The 19,457-nt window shown below is 63.7% G+C and overlaps 1 protein-coding gene across 4 annotated transcripts; it reads left to right on the top strand.

Annotated features, from left to right (window-relative positions):
- Positions 1–263: 263 nt before the first annotated feature.
- On the top strand, positions 264–18,751 carry TSPAN4 (tetraspanin 4). Of its 4 annotated transcripts, XM_073217378.1 has the most exons (9): positions 716–732; positions 5,764–5,966; positions 6,820–6,899; positions 14,806–14,997; positions 16,242–16,316; positions 17,084–17,185; positions 17,251–17,403; positions 17,485–17,568; positions 18,299–18,751. In XM_073217378.1, the coding sequence occupies exons 1-9, from the start codon at positions 728–730 to the stop codon at positions 18,365–18,367; spliced, it is 963 nt and encodes a 320-aa protein (XP_073073479.1). In that variant the 5' UTR covers positions 716–727; the 3' UTR covers positions 18,368–18,751. The 4 variants fall into 4 exon arrangements, with proteins under 4 accessions (XP_073073482.1, XP_073073479.1, XP_073073480.1 ...); XM_073217379.1 differs by lacking the exon at positions 716–732 and having other exon boundaries at positions 17,272–17,403; XM_073217380.1 differs by lacking the exons at positions 716–732; positions 5,764–5,966 and having other exon boundaries at positions 6,460–6,899; positions 17,272–17,403.
- Positions 18,752–19,457: the final 706 nt, after the last annotated feature.

Here is a 19,457-nt window from a genome sequence, read left to right as displayed (position 1 = left end):
CACGGCCGCGGCGGGAGCAGAAGACGCCCCCCGCCCGCTTGCTTTGGTATGTTCCGGGCGACGGCGTCCGAGCGGGGCCGTAAAAAGGCAGCGGCGGCGCTTCGCGGTCCTCGTGTCCGCGTGACTGATAGCTGCGCGGCGGGCGGACCGCGGGCAGGTAGCAGCCCGCGGAGCCGAGGCGGGGCGGAGCCGAACCGAGCTCGGAGGCCGAGCCAAGCCGCAGCAACAAGTGGCACGGCCCGGGGTGGGCGGCCGCGGGGCGGTCTTCCCGCCGTCCCTCCGAGCTGGCCGGGACGGGGGTCTCTTCGCGGGTGCCCAGGGTCTCCGCGGCTGAGTTGGGGTCTCATTCTCGGCCGCCGCCCGGCTGCTTGCCCGCGCGCCATCGGTCCGGCAGTGTGGTTACCCGCAGCCCCGACGGCGCTTCGATCCGCTTTGGCCGCGGATGGGCTGGAAGGGAGCGCGGGGTGCTGGGTGGCCCGCCACCTGGGGGCGTGAGGCCCCGGAGGACTCGGGAGGGGGCCGCGGTGGTCAGGTCAGGGAGGGCGTCGTGGAAGACGTGCCTTTTGAACGGGACCTTGAAAAGCACAGGACTTCACTAGCGGCGAGCCTGGCAGGGAGGAGACCTTGGAGTACCTGCAGTATCCCAGGGCGATGGGTTTGGAGCCCGAGTAGGTGGTGGAGCCACAGAAGATTTAAAGGGTGGGGAGGCCCTGTCTCTGGAAATGGGATGGGGTGAGTCTGGTGACCGCAGGGCTGGAGCTGGGGGGCAGGCAGTGTGCACACAAGGCAGGGAAGACTGCGGGGGACATGAGATTTGGGCTGTGGGTGGACCTGTTGCAAAGTGGCACCTGTGGTTGAGGCCAGCGCTGCTCTGGTGCATTTGCTGGCTGGGGCGTCTGGATCTCTGGGTCGGGTGGGTAGGGCCTGTGTTGGATCCCAAACCTCAGCTAACTGCCCTCTCAGGGTGCATGATGGATTCTGGCCTTAGTTGAGGGTAGGGAGATGGAGAGTCCTCTGGGTCCTGGTTGGGGCTGCTGCCAGCCTAGAGTTTGTGCCCCTACCTTCACCTGGGCCCTGGACCGCCTCCTCAGTGTCATTTGCCACCCTGCCACATGCACAGCCACAAGCCAAGGCCACTTCCCTTCCTCTGTCCCACCCCCTAGGCTGACTGGGCACACATCCTGTCCCAGGCCAGAGGGCCAGGATAGGGGGCATTGAGTCACAGTGGCCTAGGGTCAGACCCACGCAGAGGCTGCCGGCTGCTGTGGAGGTGAGGGAGACGGGGAGGGGATCTGGGGTATCAGCTGCGTGGCTTCAGAGTGGGTTGGGGTGGAAGGCTTCCTGGAGGAGGGGCTCAGGCCTGCCCACTCGTGCTCCCACCCCCTCCTGGAGCAGTTGTTTACTCCCTGAGAGTTGAGGAATGAGCCTCCTGCCTTGATCTCTGCCACAGCCAAGTTAACATTCCTGAAATTCTGAGTTTGGGGGCGGGGACGGCCGCCTCTTCCCAGGCTCCGCCCTCCAGCTCCCTGATTTCCCAGCAGAGGCCACCGGGAGCAGTGTGGCTGTCCCTGTGCCAGCCCGTGTGCATGCCCCCAACAAACGTGTGCCCCTTGGGGCACTCCATCCTGCCATCTGGACCCTGCTGAGGCCCCGGTGGCCATGTCCCTCTGTGAGTGTTCTGGGGGGCACGGGCTGGGATGTGGGCCAGGCTCTCCTCAGGGAGGGCACAGGCAGGAGGGAGCCGTAGGGCCCAGGGCACTAGTGGGGGTGGGGGTGGGGCTGTGCTTGCCTGCACGGGTGGGGAGCCCTGCTTCGCCCCTGCGTGTAGAGTCAGAAGAGATGTGGCCCAGGCCTCTGGGGACGCTGGAAATGGGGCAGGGAGAGGGACGGGCTGGTTTGCTGAGATGTCCTGCTCCCAGGGCACGAGGAGGGAGGGCTGTGCTCACATGTGGTTTGAAACCGTGAGCCTCGTTTCCTGTCAGAGGAGGGTCACTTCAGGGCAGGCAGGGGAAGGGGAAATTAGCAATGGAAGTTTTAGGCACTGAGACCCTGTGGCTCTGAGCATTGTCCTGGAAAGAGGCTGGCCACAGGGGCAGTGGGCCTGGGAGTCAGCTGACCCTGCCCCAGTCTTGGGTAATAGCCTGTCTGTCCAGATCCATAAAATTTGGGTGGAGCCAGAAGCTGGCCAGCTGGAGGGTCCTGATCCTAGCAGTGCAGGTACGGGGGTCCCAGGCTCAGCCCCCAGCCCTGCATGCTCACCAGTGTGCAGTGGTGTGGTCTATGAACACCCATGCTCAGATGCCTCCCCAGGGTCAGACAAGGCCATCCACCTGCTGCTCCCACACTAGCCTTAGCCCTAGGGCCCGGGGGACTGTGGGTGGTGACAGTTCCCAGTGTGCTCGAGGCTGAGCTGGCCCTACCCTATGAGCCTCTGACACAGCTGGGCTGTTGGTGTTGGGGAATGTCACCATCTGCCAGCCTGCTGCCTGGGCATACTGTTGGCACCTGTGGTGGGATGGTCCCAGGGCCTGCAGTTGGTATCAGGGCACCCTCCAGGTCCTAATTGTGTTCCCTTTGAGGTAGGAGGAGGAGCAGGGGTAGGTAAAGGCCCTGATCTTGGGGTTGGCCTCTTCTGGTTTGGGTAGAGGTTGGGGACCCCCCATCCTGTGTGTGTGGAAGGGGGTGCCAGCCTGCCTGGGCTGGGCATTTGTGAGCCCCTCTGCCGAGGTAGGGGCCTGGGTGGGCACTGAAGTAGGAGCAGGCCTGTGTTGGTGGGGCCCTCCCAGCCCCTCAACGCTGCCTCACAGTGGCCAGGCCTGTGAGCTGGGCTGCAGAGCTTCACTCCACTCCGTTCTCCACCCTGAGATGCCCCTGCTGGGCTGTGAGCTCCCCAGAGAGCCCCTGCTGCTCCACTGCTGGGGCTCAGTGGGCCACGCCATGGGCAGCTGCCAGGGGCCCCAGGCCTCCAGGTTCATGGCTGGCAAGCTTTTCTGCATCTCAGGAGGCCCCTCTTTGAGCGAACCTTGGTCTGGCCAGGTAGGTGCCCACTGCCTCCTTGTGGCTTGACCACCCCAGTGGTTGACCCTGGGGCTAGAAGGCCCAGCTTGGGGCTGGCAGCCTGTGGGTGTGTCTGTCTGGGGGCTCTCTCAGATCTATCTGTGGGAGAGAGGGCGTTGCAGGCGTGTGGGTCCCTCCACTCAGAGGCAGCCCAGAGTGGGGAATGGGCAGGGAGGCTTCCTGGAGGTGGAGGCTGGGCCTGGTGAGTATGGGGAGCCAGCCCCAACCCTGTCCATACCTGCACCCATGCCCAACTTCAGGGTTGTGTCTGGGCTGCCCAGTGTGCATGGGTTTGTAGAGGTGCACTGTGGGGCCAGAAGGGCTGGAGGTCATTTACGGAGGGTCCAGGGACTTCCTTGGGGCCTGGGGCTGGAAGCGTGGCTGGGCAGTGGTCTTGTCCAGGCTCGGTGTTGGCCACAGGCCTTCCTGCTATGTAGGAGCCCAGTAGGACTGGGGGGTCATGAGGGGTGCTGGTAGATCTGCCCTTTAGGGCCTTCCTGGGAGGCCCAGTTCCCTAGTGCCCAGGTGTGGGGGTATGGGGCCCACAGATCCAGGCTCAGGCCTGTGTTGGTGGTGGGGAGTGATACATGCTGTTAGCTTCTGGAACGCTGTGGGCTTTGGACCCCTCAGCTCCTGGGGAAGGATGCATCCCTCCACCATGTGGTCCATGACACTTCACTGGGCCTGAAAACCCCTTCCTTGGGTGCTTCATCCTTGGACACAGTGATTGCTGACGGGTGGGGATGGGGTCCCAGGGTCCTGGGCTTGGGATATCCTCCCTCTATGTGATGGGTGTTGTTCATACCTTCTGAGTTCAGGAAGGACAAGTCTCAGGTCACCTGCAGGGATAAGCTGCGACTTGACCTGGTCAGTGGCCTCCTGTCCACCCAGGTGTGGGTTGGAGTGGCTCAGCAGGCAGTGAGCTTCCCATGGTGGGGTGACACCTGCCAGAGTGGTCTGTCTCTGAGCCTCTGCAGCTCCCTCCTTCCCTTGGGCTGCTGGGAGCACCCTGGTCTGGGACAAGGTGTGGGGGCCTCTCCCCCAAATCCCTGGCTGGTGTGGGGGGGACAGAATCCCCCGTGAGTGCCAATGGCCAATGAATGGCCCTTGTGGTCCCTGGCTGGCTCTGTGGGGAGAGCATGTGGTTGGTGGCTGAGGGCATAGTCTTCCCAGAGCTGAGGAGGGCATGGGATGAAGGGCATCTTGGGGGAAGTGGACAATACTGGCTGGTCTCAGGGGTCTGGGACCTCTGGGGGCCTGGATGCCACTGTGCATCCTGTTGAACACATGGGGCTGGCTGAGTTGGGCCAGGTGGAAGGTGGCCACAGGCCACTGGGGGTCACCAATGTCTCAAGGGGTCACTGGCTACCACTTGCTCCCTGGGCAGAGCTGCAGACTGCTGTCTGCAGGCGTCTGGGTGGGGGCTCTCCACTGCCTGCGTCTCCACTGGGCTCCGGCCATGGCCACTGTTGTATTTGTTTCCTGGTGCCCAGACATTGCAAAGGACCCTCAGAGGAGGACAGGGTACACAGGTCACGGGAGGCCCAGGCCAGCTGGTAGTGTAGGACAGGAACTCGGGGGCTCTCCTGTCCTGGCTCCTGGCTAGGGCCAGGGCGGCTCAGGGAGTCCCAGTGGGATGCTGCCCTGAGGCCAGAGCTGCAGTTCTCCGCGAGCCCTTGGAGAGCAGCAGAGGGCTGGTGCCAGTGGTCTTCGGCCAGCTGTCCAGACCCTGCAGACCTGTCACCTCCTGCACCACTCTGTCACCTCAGCATCACTAGTGGGCCAGCTCCCTCCATCCCTGCTCCTCTCCTCTCTGAGCTCTGCTGCCCCACTCCCAGGAAGTGGACGCAGCCAGTGGGCTGTTACGGTGATTGGGTGGGCCCCAACTCCCCTGCCTGCCCTAGTAGGGGAGCGGGCTCAGCACCCCAGGCCTCTGCGCTGCAGGCCTGGGGTCACATAGGGAGGGGGCATCTGGGCTGCCCACTATGGGACCCCATGAGACTGCTGCCCCCATCAGTGGCGTGGGCTGTGGGGCACAGCTGAGGGGGCATCTGTCCCCTTTTGTGATTGTGGGTGTATGTGTACCCCTAGGTTTTCCGCACAGCACAGTAGACGGGGCTTTGGTGCATGTCTCTGGTGTCTGTAAGCCACCCAGGGAATCTGGGCGGCTGGGGTCTTTGTCTGCATGTGTGTGTGTGGACGTGTCTGGGAGGGTGCAGGGTGTGACTTGCAGCCCCAACTGGTGCAAAATTAAATTCGTGGCTCCTTGTTAAAAATCTATCAAGAATTTCAAGAGGGCAGAAGCGCAGTATCAAACCAGCCAGGGGTCCTGTGTGATTGTGCAGGTCGCAAGACTGGGAAGCCCACCCCGCACAGAACCAGGGGATGGGGGTTGGGAGGGGGCCGGGGGTGAGCAGCCCCATCTGTCCACTCTGGCTGGGTCACGGAGCGGGTACCCCTGGGAGTTGAGATCCGGGTCTGGGCTGCCAACCTTACATGGGGCCAGTCTTCCCGTCCCTAGTGACAACTCCTGCTCTCCCGCGAGCTCGGGGCCCTCCCTTTAGGTCTGAACAACTCCCCGCTCTCCCCCCTCTTGCCCTTCCGTGGCCCCTCTCAGGGGCTTGTCCATTAAACCGCAGCACTGTCCTCTCTCCCAGCCCCCGCCACGGTTGGGTACCTCAGGCTAACTAACCCCTGTCCCAACAGGCGCCTCTCAGCTGTGAGCTGCGGGACTCTGGGGTCCCAGCGCAGCACTTTGCCCAGCCTAGGGTGGAGGAGGCTACTGAGAGGGGGCGCGCCCCAGGTCGTGTTCCGGCCACGTTCCCCCGGGGCTACCTCGCTCTGGGCCGGGGACCAAAGCCGGAGCCTCCCCAAGTGGCCGCCAGACGACAAGAGGATCAGTGCTCTGGGTATGGTGTGCGGCCGGAGGTGTCCAAGTCCGCCGTGCAGGCGCAGTGCGGCCGCGGGGAAGGCCGAGGGCACCGTTCTCGGGGCTAAGAGCTGCCCGGGCCAGGCCCCTCCAGCTCCCCCTACCCTTGGTAGCCATTTCCTCCCGCTCTGGGCGGGTGGCGGAGAGTGAGGGGCGCGGGAGCGGGCTGGGGTGCGGGGTGCGGGAGGGGCAGCGAGGAGGGGAGGTCCTGGGGGGCGTGGCCTGCACAGATTGGTGGAGCGAACTGGGGGCGGTGCCGTGCCTAGGGGAGGGTCCGCGGCCCGGGGCGGCACGGATTGGCCGGGCGGCGAGGGCCGGGGCGCGGACTCGCGCCGCGCGGAGGGGAGGGGTCCGCGGCCCGGGTGGGCGCGCGTTGGCGGGGCCCGGTGTCTGGGCGGCGAGAAGGGGAGGGGTCGGCGGGCGGGCGGGGCAGGTGTCCGGGGTCCGCCGGGGTCAGAGTGCAGCGGCGCTGCCTGCTGCCAGCGCGGGGCCGGGCCGGGTGGGATGCGGTGTTCTGGGGCGGAGGGCGCGGGGCGCTGAGTCGGCGGCGGCCCGCGCTATGCGCCGCTCCAGCACCGACGAGTCCACGTACCGGCGCAGCCCGTCGCCGGAGGGCAAGGAGCCGGGCTTCGCGCGCGGCGGCCCCTTCCGGCGCTACAGCAGCCTGTACCGGCGCGCGGGCGCCGGGGACGGCGGGGACAGCGGGGGCGGCGGGCCGTTCTTCGGCCTGCACGCCAGTCCCGGCCCCAAGGCGACCCAGACGCGCTATACGTCGCCCAAGGGCAACAAGTACGTGGTCTTCTACCTGGACCTCTCCTTCATCTTCCTCCTAGAGCTGAAGCGCTGCAGCATGGCGCGCGGCTGTCTCCAGGGCGTCAAGTACCTCATGTTCGCCTTCAACCTGCTCTTCTGGGTGAGTGGTCGCTCCTGCAGGGGTGGGGCTGGGGACTGCCCGGGGTCGCTGCTCCGGCTGCGGGCGAGGGCTGCACCAGCCCGTGGGGGGTGGTTCCGGGACCGCGGGGTTCTCCAGCCCCTGCGTTCTAGGGGGCCGCCGCGCCTCCTCTCCCGCTCCCGCCTCTTCCTGAGACCGCGCGTGTCCCGCACCTGCACGCCCCGCGGGGAGGCCCCTGCACTGCGCCTAGCCTGCGCGGGGCTTCGAGTCCAGCGGTGTGCGGAGACGCCTGGTCCGCCCTGCGTCCCGTCCCGTCCCTCCCCTTCCTCCGCGCGGCCGGCATCCTTCCTTTGCCGCCGCCTCCTTCAGAGCGCACCGACCTACCAGCCACAGAGACTCCGCTTCCAGAGGGGCTGCTGGGGGCGTAGTGGTCCCCCGGTCTCAGGAGGTGGTGTGGGAAAGGAGGGACACAGCGAGCGCCCTGGCTGCGCAGGCACTGAGCAGGCCCGTGGGCCACCGCGAGTGTCTGGCCCCCCTACTCTTTCTCCAACATGGTGGTGGTGCGGTTGTTCCCACGGGCTAGGTTTGTTCAGACAGGAGACACTAGTGTCCAGGGTCCTAGGTGTTGGCTCCGCAGGGTAGCGCCTTTCCCCCAAGACCAGGGCGAAAGAGTTGCCACTGGCTACCAATAGCGCAGGGAGGGTGGTGGGCTGGGGCTGCGGCAGGTGTCACACCTGACCGTGATGGGGCGACGCTGGCAGGCTGGGGCCCTGCTGGCTGTGCTGGAGGAGGCTTGGGGGAGAGATGACGCCAAGGTCACTCCCTGCCCCATTGCCCATTCCTGAGCCACCCTCTTTCCACAACTGGGAGTAGGGGGTGTGGCTTTGGCTCCAGCCTGGGCTCTGGACTCCAGGAGGAGGCTGTAGTTCGCATGCTCGTTTGCTTGGTGTCCAGTTGAGGCCAGATGCCCAGAAACCCGGGCCTACCTTCTGCCCTTCCCTTCCGTCCTGGGTCCTGGCTTTTCTCTCCCTAGCTTGGGAGACTAGGCGAGGGTTACTGGAAAAGGCGGCTAGCCTGGGCTGCCTGTGGGCTGTGACCCAGGAAGGCTTCTGCCCCAGGTGCCTGCCTCCAGAGAGGGCCACCGCAAGGGTGTGTTCTCTGCACGAGGCTCCTTGGAGGGACGAGGTGCCGGCTGGGTGGGGTGCCCCAGAGGCCAGGAGCTGGCAGCAGAGTGGGCATGGCTGGAGTTGTGGTCCAGGAACATGAAGGGCAAATGTCATCTCTCGGAGGGGATGTCGACCAGCTGCAGGGGCACCGTTCTGGTTAGTACTGAGAGTCTGGCAGGGTCAGTGTGCCCTAGGCAGTGTGACAGGAGATGGCCGCAGGTGACAGTGTGACCAGAGCTGGCAGGTGTAGGTGCTGCCATGAAGGTGGAAGGCAGCGTAGGTGGTGGGTTGACTGGCTGGGCAGTGGATGTGGGGGATGGTCCAGTCCCAGGAGGTGGGTGGGGCCTGCTTCTTCCTTTACCTGCTTCCTCAGTGAGCTGGACACCTGCCTGCGGGGAGGAGAGGGGGCCCCTCAAGGGGCCTGTGCCCTCCCTAATGGGTCCCCAGGCAGAACTGTTTCTGTGCGAGCCCTGAGGAGCTTCCCTTCCAGCTGCAGGGTGATGCCCCGCCCTCCCTGTGTGGGTGATGGATGTCTTCTTCCAGGATAACCCCTTTGGTACCCGCTCCTGGATGGAAAATCCCATTCCCTTTTATTACCCAGTCACACCTCCCAGGAAAGCAAACTGGGCCCCCACTGCTGGCCTTTGCCTCCCATCCCCAGCTTCGTGCTTAGCGGGGGTCTGAGACCTGGGAGTCAGAGGGCCCCTTGCCCAGCCTGCCCACAGTTCACAGAAGCATGCTGAGACCAGGGGTGGTGACGACGGAGAGGAGGCTGGGAGTGACATCCATTCCACCTTGTCCCTGTGCAGGTGTCAACTAAGCTGGTGACAGAGGCTCAGGGGGCAGGGGCCAGAGCACCCCTTCTCTGGGATGCCAGCTCCTGTGCCATCTGGAGGTGCTGCCCCCTACAGGAAGGATTGTCTTTAACCCTCCTCGTTGGGAGACCAGAGGACAGAAGCTCCCAGAGTGTGGGGCTTCAGTCTCCTCCCTAACCCTAGAGGCCAGGGCTGAGGTGGGGGGAGGGGGTGCTCCTGGGGCTGGACCTCCAGATGCTCGCCTGTGCCAGTCCTTCTGATCCTGCGGGTAGGGCCGGGCCCGGGATGGGGTGGGGCAGCCGTGCTGTCCTGGGTGTGGTTCCCAGAGGGGTGTGTGCTGGGGGGCCTGGGAGTGGGCAGGGCAGGAGGAGCAGGAGATGCGGTGTAGGGGGTAGGGCGGGGAGGAGGACGGTCCTTAGGACACCTGGGAGAGGGGAGCAGCAGTGACAATGGGGGCCTTACCCCCTGCACCTGGGTCAAGGTGCACTGACCTCTAGCTTCCTCCTGCCCTTGTCTTGTCTTTCTTATCCCAAAGCCCTGCCTGGCACCCCTTTTTTCAGGATTCACCTCAAAGCCACCATGCCCCAGAGGCAAAACCCCGCAGGGCTCTCACTAACACCTGGCCCCCCGGGGTACCTGCAGAGCCGGCTCACTGAGGTGTCTTCCTGGTGGCAGCCTGATACCTCCAGCGATGCCGCCTCCACCCCCTGCCCGACTGTGGGGCTGTGTCCTGACCCCTGGGTGCCCCTGGCTGATACTACAGCCCTGGCTGGGCCTCGGCAGGCCTTGGTGTCCTACTTGGGGAAGGGGGCTCTCAGAGGTTGGGGAGGGGCTGGTTCGGGAGGTAGTGGACTCTTACTTATGTGCCCTGTGGATGGGTTTCCCTGGGGGATCCTGGAAGGGCAGAGCTGAGGGCACCTTCTGCCCTGGGGTGGGTCTCCCCAGTGCTGTGCGGCCTGGCTGGGTCATCGTCTGTTCTCAGGGGGGGAAACAGATCTGCCTCTCATCACCAGTGCTTGGAGCCCTGCTGCCCTGAGAGGAGGGGGCTAGGAAGGGTACCCACGCGTACTTGGGCCGCAGGCACCACAGAGATGCCTGTGGTGGGGCCCCTGGGAGTTCAGAGCTGACTACCCCAGACCCTCTCCTGTCCCCTTGCAGATGTGCCCTTGTCGGGCACACAGTTGCCCTCCTCCGAGGTGTGCACAGGTGGTGGGCACCTTAGGGCCAGGGACCCTGAGTTGGGGCTGGGTGGCTCCTGGGAGCCCTGTCCTGGCGGAGAGGACTGTGTGGGTTCTGGGAGTGGGTGGGGCATACCTCCTGACGCCCGGTGAGGAAGCGGAGGCTGTACAGCCCCTGAGGAGCCGCCTGGCCTGCGTTCAGGCCTCCACCAGCCAAGCTCTTCCCTCTTCCAGTAACAGGGGGAGGGTGACACGCTCCCCGAGCCCTCCACGGTGGGGTCAGGGTGCTCAGGGATCACCCAGGGGCTGCCAGGGTGGTTCAGGGGTGGCCTGGGATGGATCAGGCCAGAGTACGGCTGAGCTCAGCAAGCTCAGCTTCCATGGTGCCCCTGTGGCCAGGTGCCACGTTCTGCCGGGGCTCACGGAGCAGGGCCAGCACACCTCTCAGACCTCAGACCCCGTAGGTCCTCTTGGCCTCAGCCTCCTGGTGGTAATGGTGGGGAGGGGGCTATATCCTGGCTCATTTCTTTCCCTCAATGGGGTGGGTCAGGCGGTGTTGGGGGGGTGCCCACTGCTGGGGAGCCAAGACTTGGGGTAGGCGGGTGGGTGCTTTGGCCATCCTCATCAGGGGAGGGGTCAGAATGCCAAGGGCCAGGCCTGCACGAGCTCTCGTCCCTGGGGCCAGCCACTGGCTGTCGGACAGCCCGGAACTCTAGAGCCTGGGGGTGTGTATGTGCTCTGTGGTGGCAGGGTGGGTTATCTAGTCCCTGGTCCCTGCCCCCAGGTCCCCAGGCAGCCCACCCTGCTGCAGTGGGGACCATGGTAAATGGCAACAATCCATTTCCAAATAAAGACTCGTTGCTAGAGCCAGCCCTGTGTGCCTGTTGGGGAGTTGGTGTCTCCCCTGATGGGTTGGACTTGAGGGGGCTCTGGCACTGTCCTGAGTGGCTGTGCCAAGCCTGTCCACCCAGTGGCCCAGATCAGCTCCATCCCGGAGTAGCCTACTGGGAGGAAGGGCATGGGAGAGGCAGGCTTGCCAGGCCTCTGCGTGGATAAGACCTTATGGACATAAGGCAGAGGAGGGGCTGTGGGTAGGGCGGGGGCTCTGTCTGGCAGAGAGATGTGCCCTCAGCCACCAGGCAGTGGTGCCTTTTAAGGTCAGGAGGTCCTTGTCGGGGAGGGGGTCCAGGTCCCCCTGTACCTACCCATCGGCAGCCCTGGACCCTGGGCACAGTGTTTCCTCCCTGTCTGCCCTGGGGACCAGGCCAGAGAGGTCCTGCTCTTTGGGGCCTGGCCTGGCCACGGCCCCTCCCTCCCAACTCCCAGGCAGCCCTGCAGGGGCCTTGTCTGTCCCCCGGATGGCTCTTTGCGTGTCAGCAAGCTCCTGACCCAGAGGGTGGACTCCAAGCTCCCCGGAGCCTCAGGCCAGGGCTGCTCTACCCACCCTGCTATCCCCTCCTCCTTGGACACTGGCCTCGGGGCCCTTGGTCAGTTGGGGCCGCCTCCCCAATGAGCTGGGGCCGAGTCTCTTCATCTTCAAGCCTTCGGGGATCCCAGGGTGACTGAACAGGATACATTGAGATGTGGGGGCTCCTGGCATTTCAGGAAATGAGTTCCAGTTAATGGCAGAGATTTTAGTGGACAGCCCCATGAGTGGTCACCAGAGTGACACCTAGCCAATGTGGGGGGCATTTCTATCCAGAGTGCCTTCACTCAGCACCCCAACTCCCACCTTGGGGAAAGGCAGACCTCATTCCCAGCCCAGTGCACAGACTGCCATTCATGAACTTCATATAGATGGGACCTGCCCATGGTAGCTCTTGGCTGGAAGGGACGTGTCATACCCTGTACCTGGCCCCTAACCTGAAGCTGTGCTGGCTGCCAGGCGAGGGGCTTCTGAGCACAAGTTTGGCCCCTGCAGGCAGTCAGCCCTCCATCCTGTTCCAAGGACATGGCCAGCTTCCCGGCCATCTGCCACTCTGAGCCATGTGGCCAGAGGGACAGGTGCAAAGGGCCGGCTAACAGCCACCTGCGGCGGGCCTGGAGGGAGAGGGCATTCCCGACCATGTGGTCCCCACCTGCCGCCCTAGGCCAAGCTGAAAACTACACAGACAAGAAAAGACATGGCAGCCTGGTCAGGCACTGGGCTGGCGCTGGGATCAGGTGCAGGTGGAGCACAGTGTGTGTGCCCTGGTGCGTGGGAGGGAGACAGGGAGGCCACAGCTGATGGCAGGGCTGGGAAGGGGGACCCAGATGTGGGCTGGGCTCCTTTTCCAGGCTGTCATGGGGTCAGGTCTACTACTGGACCCCACCTGGGGCTCTCTCTGGCTGGAGAGGAGAGTCCAGCCAGAGCCCCAGCTGTGAACAGGTGGGGCTGGGGACGCCCCCAGTAGGGTTGGGGTGGGGTCCCAGCCTCCCAGCACCACCCCTGTGGCCCACCTGACCTGGGAGGGACCTGGAATGCCTGGGGGCCTCAGCACCACTTACCCTGTGTTAAATGTTCTGTGTCTGTGCCTATCGGGGCCTGATTTCTCCTGTACTTGAAGGCTGTAATTTTCCTGCCAAAATGTTTTAAAAGCTGCATACGCAGAAACATGTCAAAATTACAGGTAATTTTATTAACTGTATGCATTCCGTAAGTGAGTGGGCTTCCGGGTACCAGCCTGTGCATGACCCTGGGGGGGGCCTGGGGGCAGCCTGTCAGACAGGCACCTGTGTGGGAAGCTTGCGTGTAGGGCAGACGTACCATGTGATGAGTGTGTCTGTCAGTGTGTGACAGTACAGTCTGGGTGACAGCCAGTGAGTGTCTCTTCTGCCATCTTAGGGTGTTAAGGAAATCGATTTCCACCAGGGTGGGGGTTGGTGTCCCCTCCAGGTCCTCTAGAAGCCTGGACCGGCCACACCCCCAGCAGCCGCTCTGCCCAGCGGTATCCTCCCCATGGCCTTCCATGAGTCCCCACGGACAAGGGAGCTTAGATTCTCCCACTGACAGGAGCCATCCACTGTCCTTGGAGGTAGAGCCAGACAACCTGACTTTTGGGGTTTTAAATGACAGTTCTCCCCTTTGCTCAGGGTCAGAGGCAGTCCCCCCATTGTGGCCCCTGCCTGCTCTATGGAAATCTGCTCAGCCCAAAGATCTGTGCCTCCCAGAGTGGAGGCTGCTTGGTTCAGCTGGGGAGCTGGGCACTGGGCACGAGGCCTGGGGTGGCTGGCCCAGCTGGGCACCATGTTGACTGGCCCAAGGGGGTGATTTCCATCTTCCTCCAGGAGATGGCCCACCCTCTTGCCCTCCCCTGCCCCAGTTGCACAGGTCCAGCCAGGGAGCCCTTGCCCTCTGCCTGGGGGTCTGCCTGGTTTAGTGCGTGGCATGCGTGCTCCCCAGCAGGTAGCCAGGAAGGATGGCAGCCGCCTCCCACCTGACCCCTACAGCCAAGGCTGACCTGCTGGCGGGGAAAAGGCAGTGCACCCGCAGAGGGGTCTCAGGAACCGTCTGGCCTGCTTGAGTTGTGGGGTTCCTGCCAAGGTTGAGGTCCCAGGCCTGGGACACTGGACCAGTTGGGAGTGTGGTGGGGAAAGGCTGCCAGCCTGCTGCCCCTTGGCTCTGCTTCTGACAGCTCACGTCCTAGCCTTGGTTCACTTGTCTGGGAAATGATGGTGGTGGCCCTGGGTGACACTGTGTACCCCTGGACTCTGCGGCCTGTCCTGGGGCATGCGGGTGTGCGTCAGAGGGGCAGGGTATCATGCCTGGGAGTACCCTGAAGGCTGGGCCCGTGGGCATGCGGGGGCCCAGGTCCTGTCTAGTCCTAGAGCAGGTGGGGCCCCCAGGGCTGCCTGGCCTATCAGCCATCGGTTCCCCAGGGCCCAGGTTGTCCTGGGACCAGGTACTAGTAAACATTTGCAGGGATGCCCCCCAAGCCTGTGCACCCAACACATTCTTGTCTCGTTCTGAGATGACCCAGACCCCAGGGCCTCAGAGGCTGAGGAGGGGGACTGGAGCTGCAGCCCCCTCGGCCATTGTCGGCCAGGCTCACTCCCCATCACGGCAAGTCCGAGAGCCTCTCTGGACACATGGCAGCTATTCTAACTGACCTTTGTAATAATGAGCAGTTGTGAAGGTCAATGGAGGGGAGCCGATGTGGAGGGGACGGTGGGCCTGAGTGGGGTGTCTGCTGCACATCTGTGCTGGGCTACATGGGGGCTCATGGCTTGCACTTAGTGGAGTAGTTGGGGACACCCAGAAGGGCCCTGGGTGGGCAGCCTCATGGTGTCTGGAGTCTCAGGGCTCCTGCAGGAGGCCTGGTTGTGGGAAGCTGAGTGTGTGTGGTCTTTTGGAGGCGCTGAGGTGCGTCCCCTGGGACTGCTCCAGGCCAGGGAGGCTGTGGGGCTGCACCTGGCCTGACCACCGTGTGGGCAGGCAAAGCCTGGGCTCTGGGAGTGGAAGGCGTGCTTCCTGGAGGGGGTGGCATTCAGGGGGCAGCCCTAGGGCACCCTGCCTGGGCTGCCTCAACAGGGTTGTGGGGCAGGCACTCCCTCTCCACCAACCTCAGGGTGACCATGCCTCATGTGTAGGGTTGTGATGTTCTGGTCACTGGCCAGGGGGGCGTTAGGGAGAATCAGACTAAGTGTCAGGACAAGACTGGAGGTCCCCAGCCCTGGGGGTCAGTGGGGTGGGTGAGGGGGGGTGGGGCTGTCCTGGACACCACTGGGGTTGCCGTTGGGCCTGTGGGGCGTGCAGATGGTCACTGCCCTCTCCTGCTGGTGGTCCCAGCTGGGCGGCTGTGGCATCCTGGGTGTTGGCGTCTGGCTGGCTACCACACAGGGGAGCTTCGCCACCCTGTCCTCCTCCTTCCCATCCCTGTCGGCTGCCAACCTGCTCATCGTCACCGGCACCTTTGTCATGGCCATCGGCTTCGTGGGCTGCATCGGGGCCATCAAGGAGAACAAGTGTCTCCTGCTTACCGTGAGTGTGGGGGGCACACCAGGGTGGGGGCGCCAGGGGGGCTCCATCTCTGGGGCTGACAGTGAGGTCTTCCTCCCTGCTTGTGCAGGCTCTTCTCCGGGGGCAGCCCCAGGGGGCCTTGGTTGGGGTCTTCTAGGTCAGGTTGGGGCTGTGAGGGTGGGTGCCAGTGCTTAACAGGACATGAACACGTGCCTACCCCCATGCAGGTGTGCACACGTGTGCCAGGCAGGGCCCCTCCAGCCTGTACTGGGCCTGTTTTCTCCAAGACACCACCCCTTCCCGAGCCCCATCCCAGCTCCTATCCCGAGACTCTTGCTCCCCCACCGTCCAGCCCCAGGACCCTTTGTTAGGCTCAGAGCCCCTGCCTGGGCCTTGGAGATGGACTTTTACGCAGGATCTTTGCTGTTCTCAGAGGTGTTAACCACAATTAAGGGGAAGGATACAGCAGATGCCTCCGGCTGCTCAAGTCCTGACTCATCCGCTTCAAATGGGTCCTGAGGAGCCCCTGCCAGGGTGGGGCCTTGGAGCGTGTCCCACCATCTGTCTAGCATGCTCCAAGTGTACCCATCAGGGCCTGGGACTCAGACCCGTTTGTGCAGTGGGTGGGCTGTGGCTGGGCCTCCGCTGCCCGGCCAGGGTTCTTGGACCCCTTGAGAAGAGTGTGTGGGCCTTTCCCACAGGGTGACATGGAGTTCGGAGCCTGGTGCCTCCAGGGGGCAATATGGGACCCGAGTGCTTGGCCCAGACTGAGGGGAGACTGCATGGGGACTCCAGGAGAGGACAGACCTGCTTCTCTAGCCCCATCCCCCCACCCCCATCCAGGGGCCCTCTGGGGCAGGGTGGGGGCTTCATGGACAGTGCCCTGCTCGCCGGCTCCTGTTCTGTCTGCCCTCCTTCCCAGGGCAGTTACTTGGCGGTAAAGCACAAAAAGGGTGCCCAGGGCTGGAGTCAGGGCTGTGCCTCTGGGGGCACTGCCAACCAGCAGGCAAGGCTGGCACAGAGTGGGGGTTCCCTGGCACATGGCGGCACCCCCACTTTGGTCTTGCCTGAGCAGCCGTCAGCCACCTGAGTGTGTGTTGGAGGCCGAGGGTCACTGCAGTCTGCCTGCCCACCCCAAGGATGCAGACATGGAGCACACGTGCCAGCTGGTGTGAGCCTTGTGCTCTCCAGGCCCAGCCAGACCTGTGGGTGGGGGAGCTCCCAGCAGCACAGGTCTGCTCTGAGGCTAGCACCCCGCTCCCCAGTTTTTCGTGGTGCTGCTGGTGGTGTTTGTGCTGGAGGTTGCCGTTGCCGTCCTTTTCTTCGCCTACACTGACAAGGTGAGGGGTCCCGGCTTGTGGGGCTGGCTGGGCATGGGCGGTGGCAGCAGACCCAGGCCTGGAGGGTACCCATGGTGGAGGGCGGGTGGGCAGTGTGCATGGATGGGTGCCCGGGTGGATTCAAGCCAGGCTCTGGCCCCTGCTGTCCCCAGTCACTTGTCAAGTAGATTCTTTGGGCTATGTACGGTCTGGGCTGTTTTTGCTCATTTGCTCCAGCTTTGGACATGGGGAGTTGTCAGTTCGCTCCATGTCCCTTTGGCATTCTCCCCTCAACACACGTTTTTTCTGAGCACTTCCTTTCCTGGCACCAGGAGACGCTCCAGGCCCATCTCAGGCACCTCCTGCCACAGCCTGGAATCAGCTATTTCTCCAAGGACCCGGTTCCTTTATGGGGAGCGGTCTTAGGAACCACAGCTGGGGTGCTCCTTGCCATTGAGGTTTTGTGGCTGCCAGGTGCTCTCAGGTGGCAGAGCATGAGATGTGTGGGTCCTGACCTGCACGTATACAGCTGTTATTTCTGTCCCTGTCCGTGTCTGTGCGTTAATCTGATGTGCATCCTTGCAGAGGTGTCTGATCATGATCTAGTACCCTAGTGCTCAGCACCCTGGGAAGCCCAGGGAGATGATGGGGCAGAGGCCTGGGTGCTAGGGGGGTTTCTGGGAGGAGGTGACTCCAGGGAGGAGGACAGTGGGCAGAGTGGCATGAGGTCCAGATGAGGGAATCAGCGTTGGCTTCAGGGTGGCCCTGCTGAGCCCATTCACCTGCAGATCGACAAGTATGCCCAGCGAGACCTGAGGAAGGGCCTGCATCTGTATGGCACCCCGGGCAATGTGGGCCTCACCAATGCCTGGAGCATCATCCAGACAGATGTGAGTCCCAGTGGGTGTGGGGACTGGTGGGGGTGGGGGTGGGGGTGGGGGCAAGGCAATCTCAGTCCTGCGTGCCTTTCCTGCAGTTCCGCTGCTGTGGGGTCTCCAACTACACTGACTGGTTCGAGGTCTACAACGCCACACGTGTACCTGACTCCTGCTGCCTGGAGTTCAGTGAGAGCTGCGGGTTACACACGCCTGGCACCTGGTGGAAGGCGGTGAGCCTGTGCCCCCCACTCTGGCCCTGGGGACCTTGGGGCCAGCTGCATGGCCCCACGTGACATCTGCTCTTCCTCCAGCCCTGTTATGAGACAGTGAAGATGTGGCTCCAGGAAAACCTGCTGGCTGTGGGCATCTTTGGGCTGTGCACGGCGCTGGTGCAGGTACATGGGGCAGGGCTGTGCAGGGGCCTCCTGGCCCACTCCAGCAGCCCAGGAAGCAGGGGCCCCGCACCTGAGCTGGAGTGGCTGGGTAGAGGTGGGGTTCCTGGAGGATGGTCAGGGATGACCTCCACAGGGAGGTGACCTGACATGTGAGGACTCCTGGGCAGACCTCCGAGTTGAGGGCCCGTGTGCACATGGCTGGCCCTCTTCCTGCAGCTATAGGCCTGGCAGCCGTGGTGGGTGGTCACAGGACTGCCTGGTGTAGACTGCCCCAGCCCCATGGAAGTCCTGCGTCAGTGCCCAGGGAGCACCAGGCCAAGTGGAGTCAGCGGTTGGGAGTCAGGATAGCCTGTCTGTGGGGTGCAGTGGCAGACGGGGGAGCAGCCAGATCAGACACTCAGAGGTGGCCATCAGTTGGGACATATGTGGCCCAAGGCCTGGACTGGAGCCACTACAGAGCCCAGGGTGGCCAAACTGAGGGCAAGTCAGGTCTGGGGGCCAAACCTTAGGCACCCCCACACTGTGGTGGGCACGCCTTTCCTGAAGCCGAGGGCTGTGGTTGTGATGGATAGAAATCGCCAGGCATGGGGGCATCCCTAGAGAAGTGGGTGCGAGACCATGCGGGAAGTTGTGAGGTGCAGCCCACCAGCCCAGGCCGGTCAGGGTCAGGACACCTGCCATGGGTTCATGACTCCCTGGAGAGGCCCCCAGCACCATTATGTCCCTGCAGATCTTGGGCCTGACCTTCGCTATGACCATGTACTGCCAGGTGGTGAAGGCCGACACGTACTGCGCATAGGCTGCCCCACCTGCCCCCCCTGCTTTGCCGCCAAAGGATGTCACAGCTGGGGAGATAACCACCCACCCCACTCCTGCTGCAGGACTCCAGGCAGGGGGGCAGGAGCGGTGGGTGGCAGAGTCCCCAGGGCCCCCTGGCCTGTGAGCACCATGCTGGGGGTGGCTGAGTGCTGGCCATGGGCCCGGTGGGAGGGCTTCTGGTGCCCTTCACATCCATGCAGTATTTCCCTTCTGCCCCTACCCAGGGTAGGAGGCTGGAGTGGGGGGTGAGGGGCTGACCACTGGTCCTGGTGCTCAAGGTGGGGCACAGCCCCATCTATACCCCACAGTGGGGCCAGAGCAGACTCCAGCTGCATCTCAATAAAGCATGTGGTAGCAACCTCCACCCATGCCTGTTGCTACCTCAAGCCCTGGGGGGGTGCCTGCCCTCCACCGATAGAGGCCCAGGTGGTCCGCTCAGGCCGGGCAACTGTGGCCCGCAAGCCTGCAGGGACAGCCACAGACCTACGAGGTTAGTTCCAGGAAACCACACAGGCTCTGGGGTCCACCGACCCTGGGCCTCCCTCCTCCCCACATGTCTCCGCCCCTCCCCTGAGGGCAGGTGGCTGCTTTGCCTGGCCCTTCCCAGGAGTGTCTGTAGTCCTCTTTTGATTCTGGGAACTTTGCCCCCAAAGGTGACTCTGTGTGGGCTCTGTAGACAAAGCCTCCTGGCCCGGAATTAAAGAGATGGTTAAACTGAAGGTGGGCGTGAGGACAAAGCTGCTGGGTGGGGAGGACAGGGGTTGGGGGTCCAGGCTGGGGCAGGTCTCCTAGGAGCCTCACAAACTATGGGGCATCTGACCCCCAACACTGCAGTGCCCCCTCCCATTGACTCCACAGTCCCACCGTCACCCCGTGTCGTTCTCAGGTGGCCAACCCCGCTGGTGATGGCTGGCCAGGCACTCACCACCCGATACAACCCAGACCTGGCCTGCCCTGGCACCACCAGCCTCACTCTAAGGAAGCCACGAGAAACCCAGGGTATCTGTTGCCAAACCCAGATGGGGCTGGCAGGGCTAGGCCATGGTCACCACATGGGACCACCTCGCTGC

Source organism: Manis javanica, chromosome 11 (genome assembly GCF_040802235.1).
Source record: "Manis javanica isolate MJ-LG chromosome 11, MJ_LKY, whole genome shotgun sequence".
In the NCBI taxonomy this organism is placed as follows: Eukaryota; Metazoa; Chordata; class Mammalia; order Pholidota; family Manidae; genus Manis; species Manis javanica.
The sequence above is the reverse complement of the archived record's forward strand: the minus strand, read 5'-3'. Positions and strand labels throughout refer to the sequence as shown.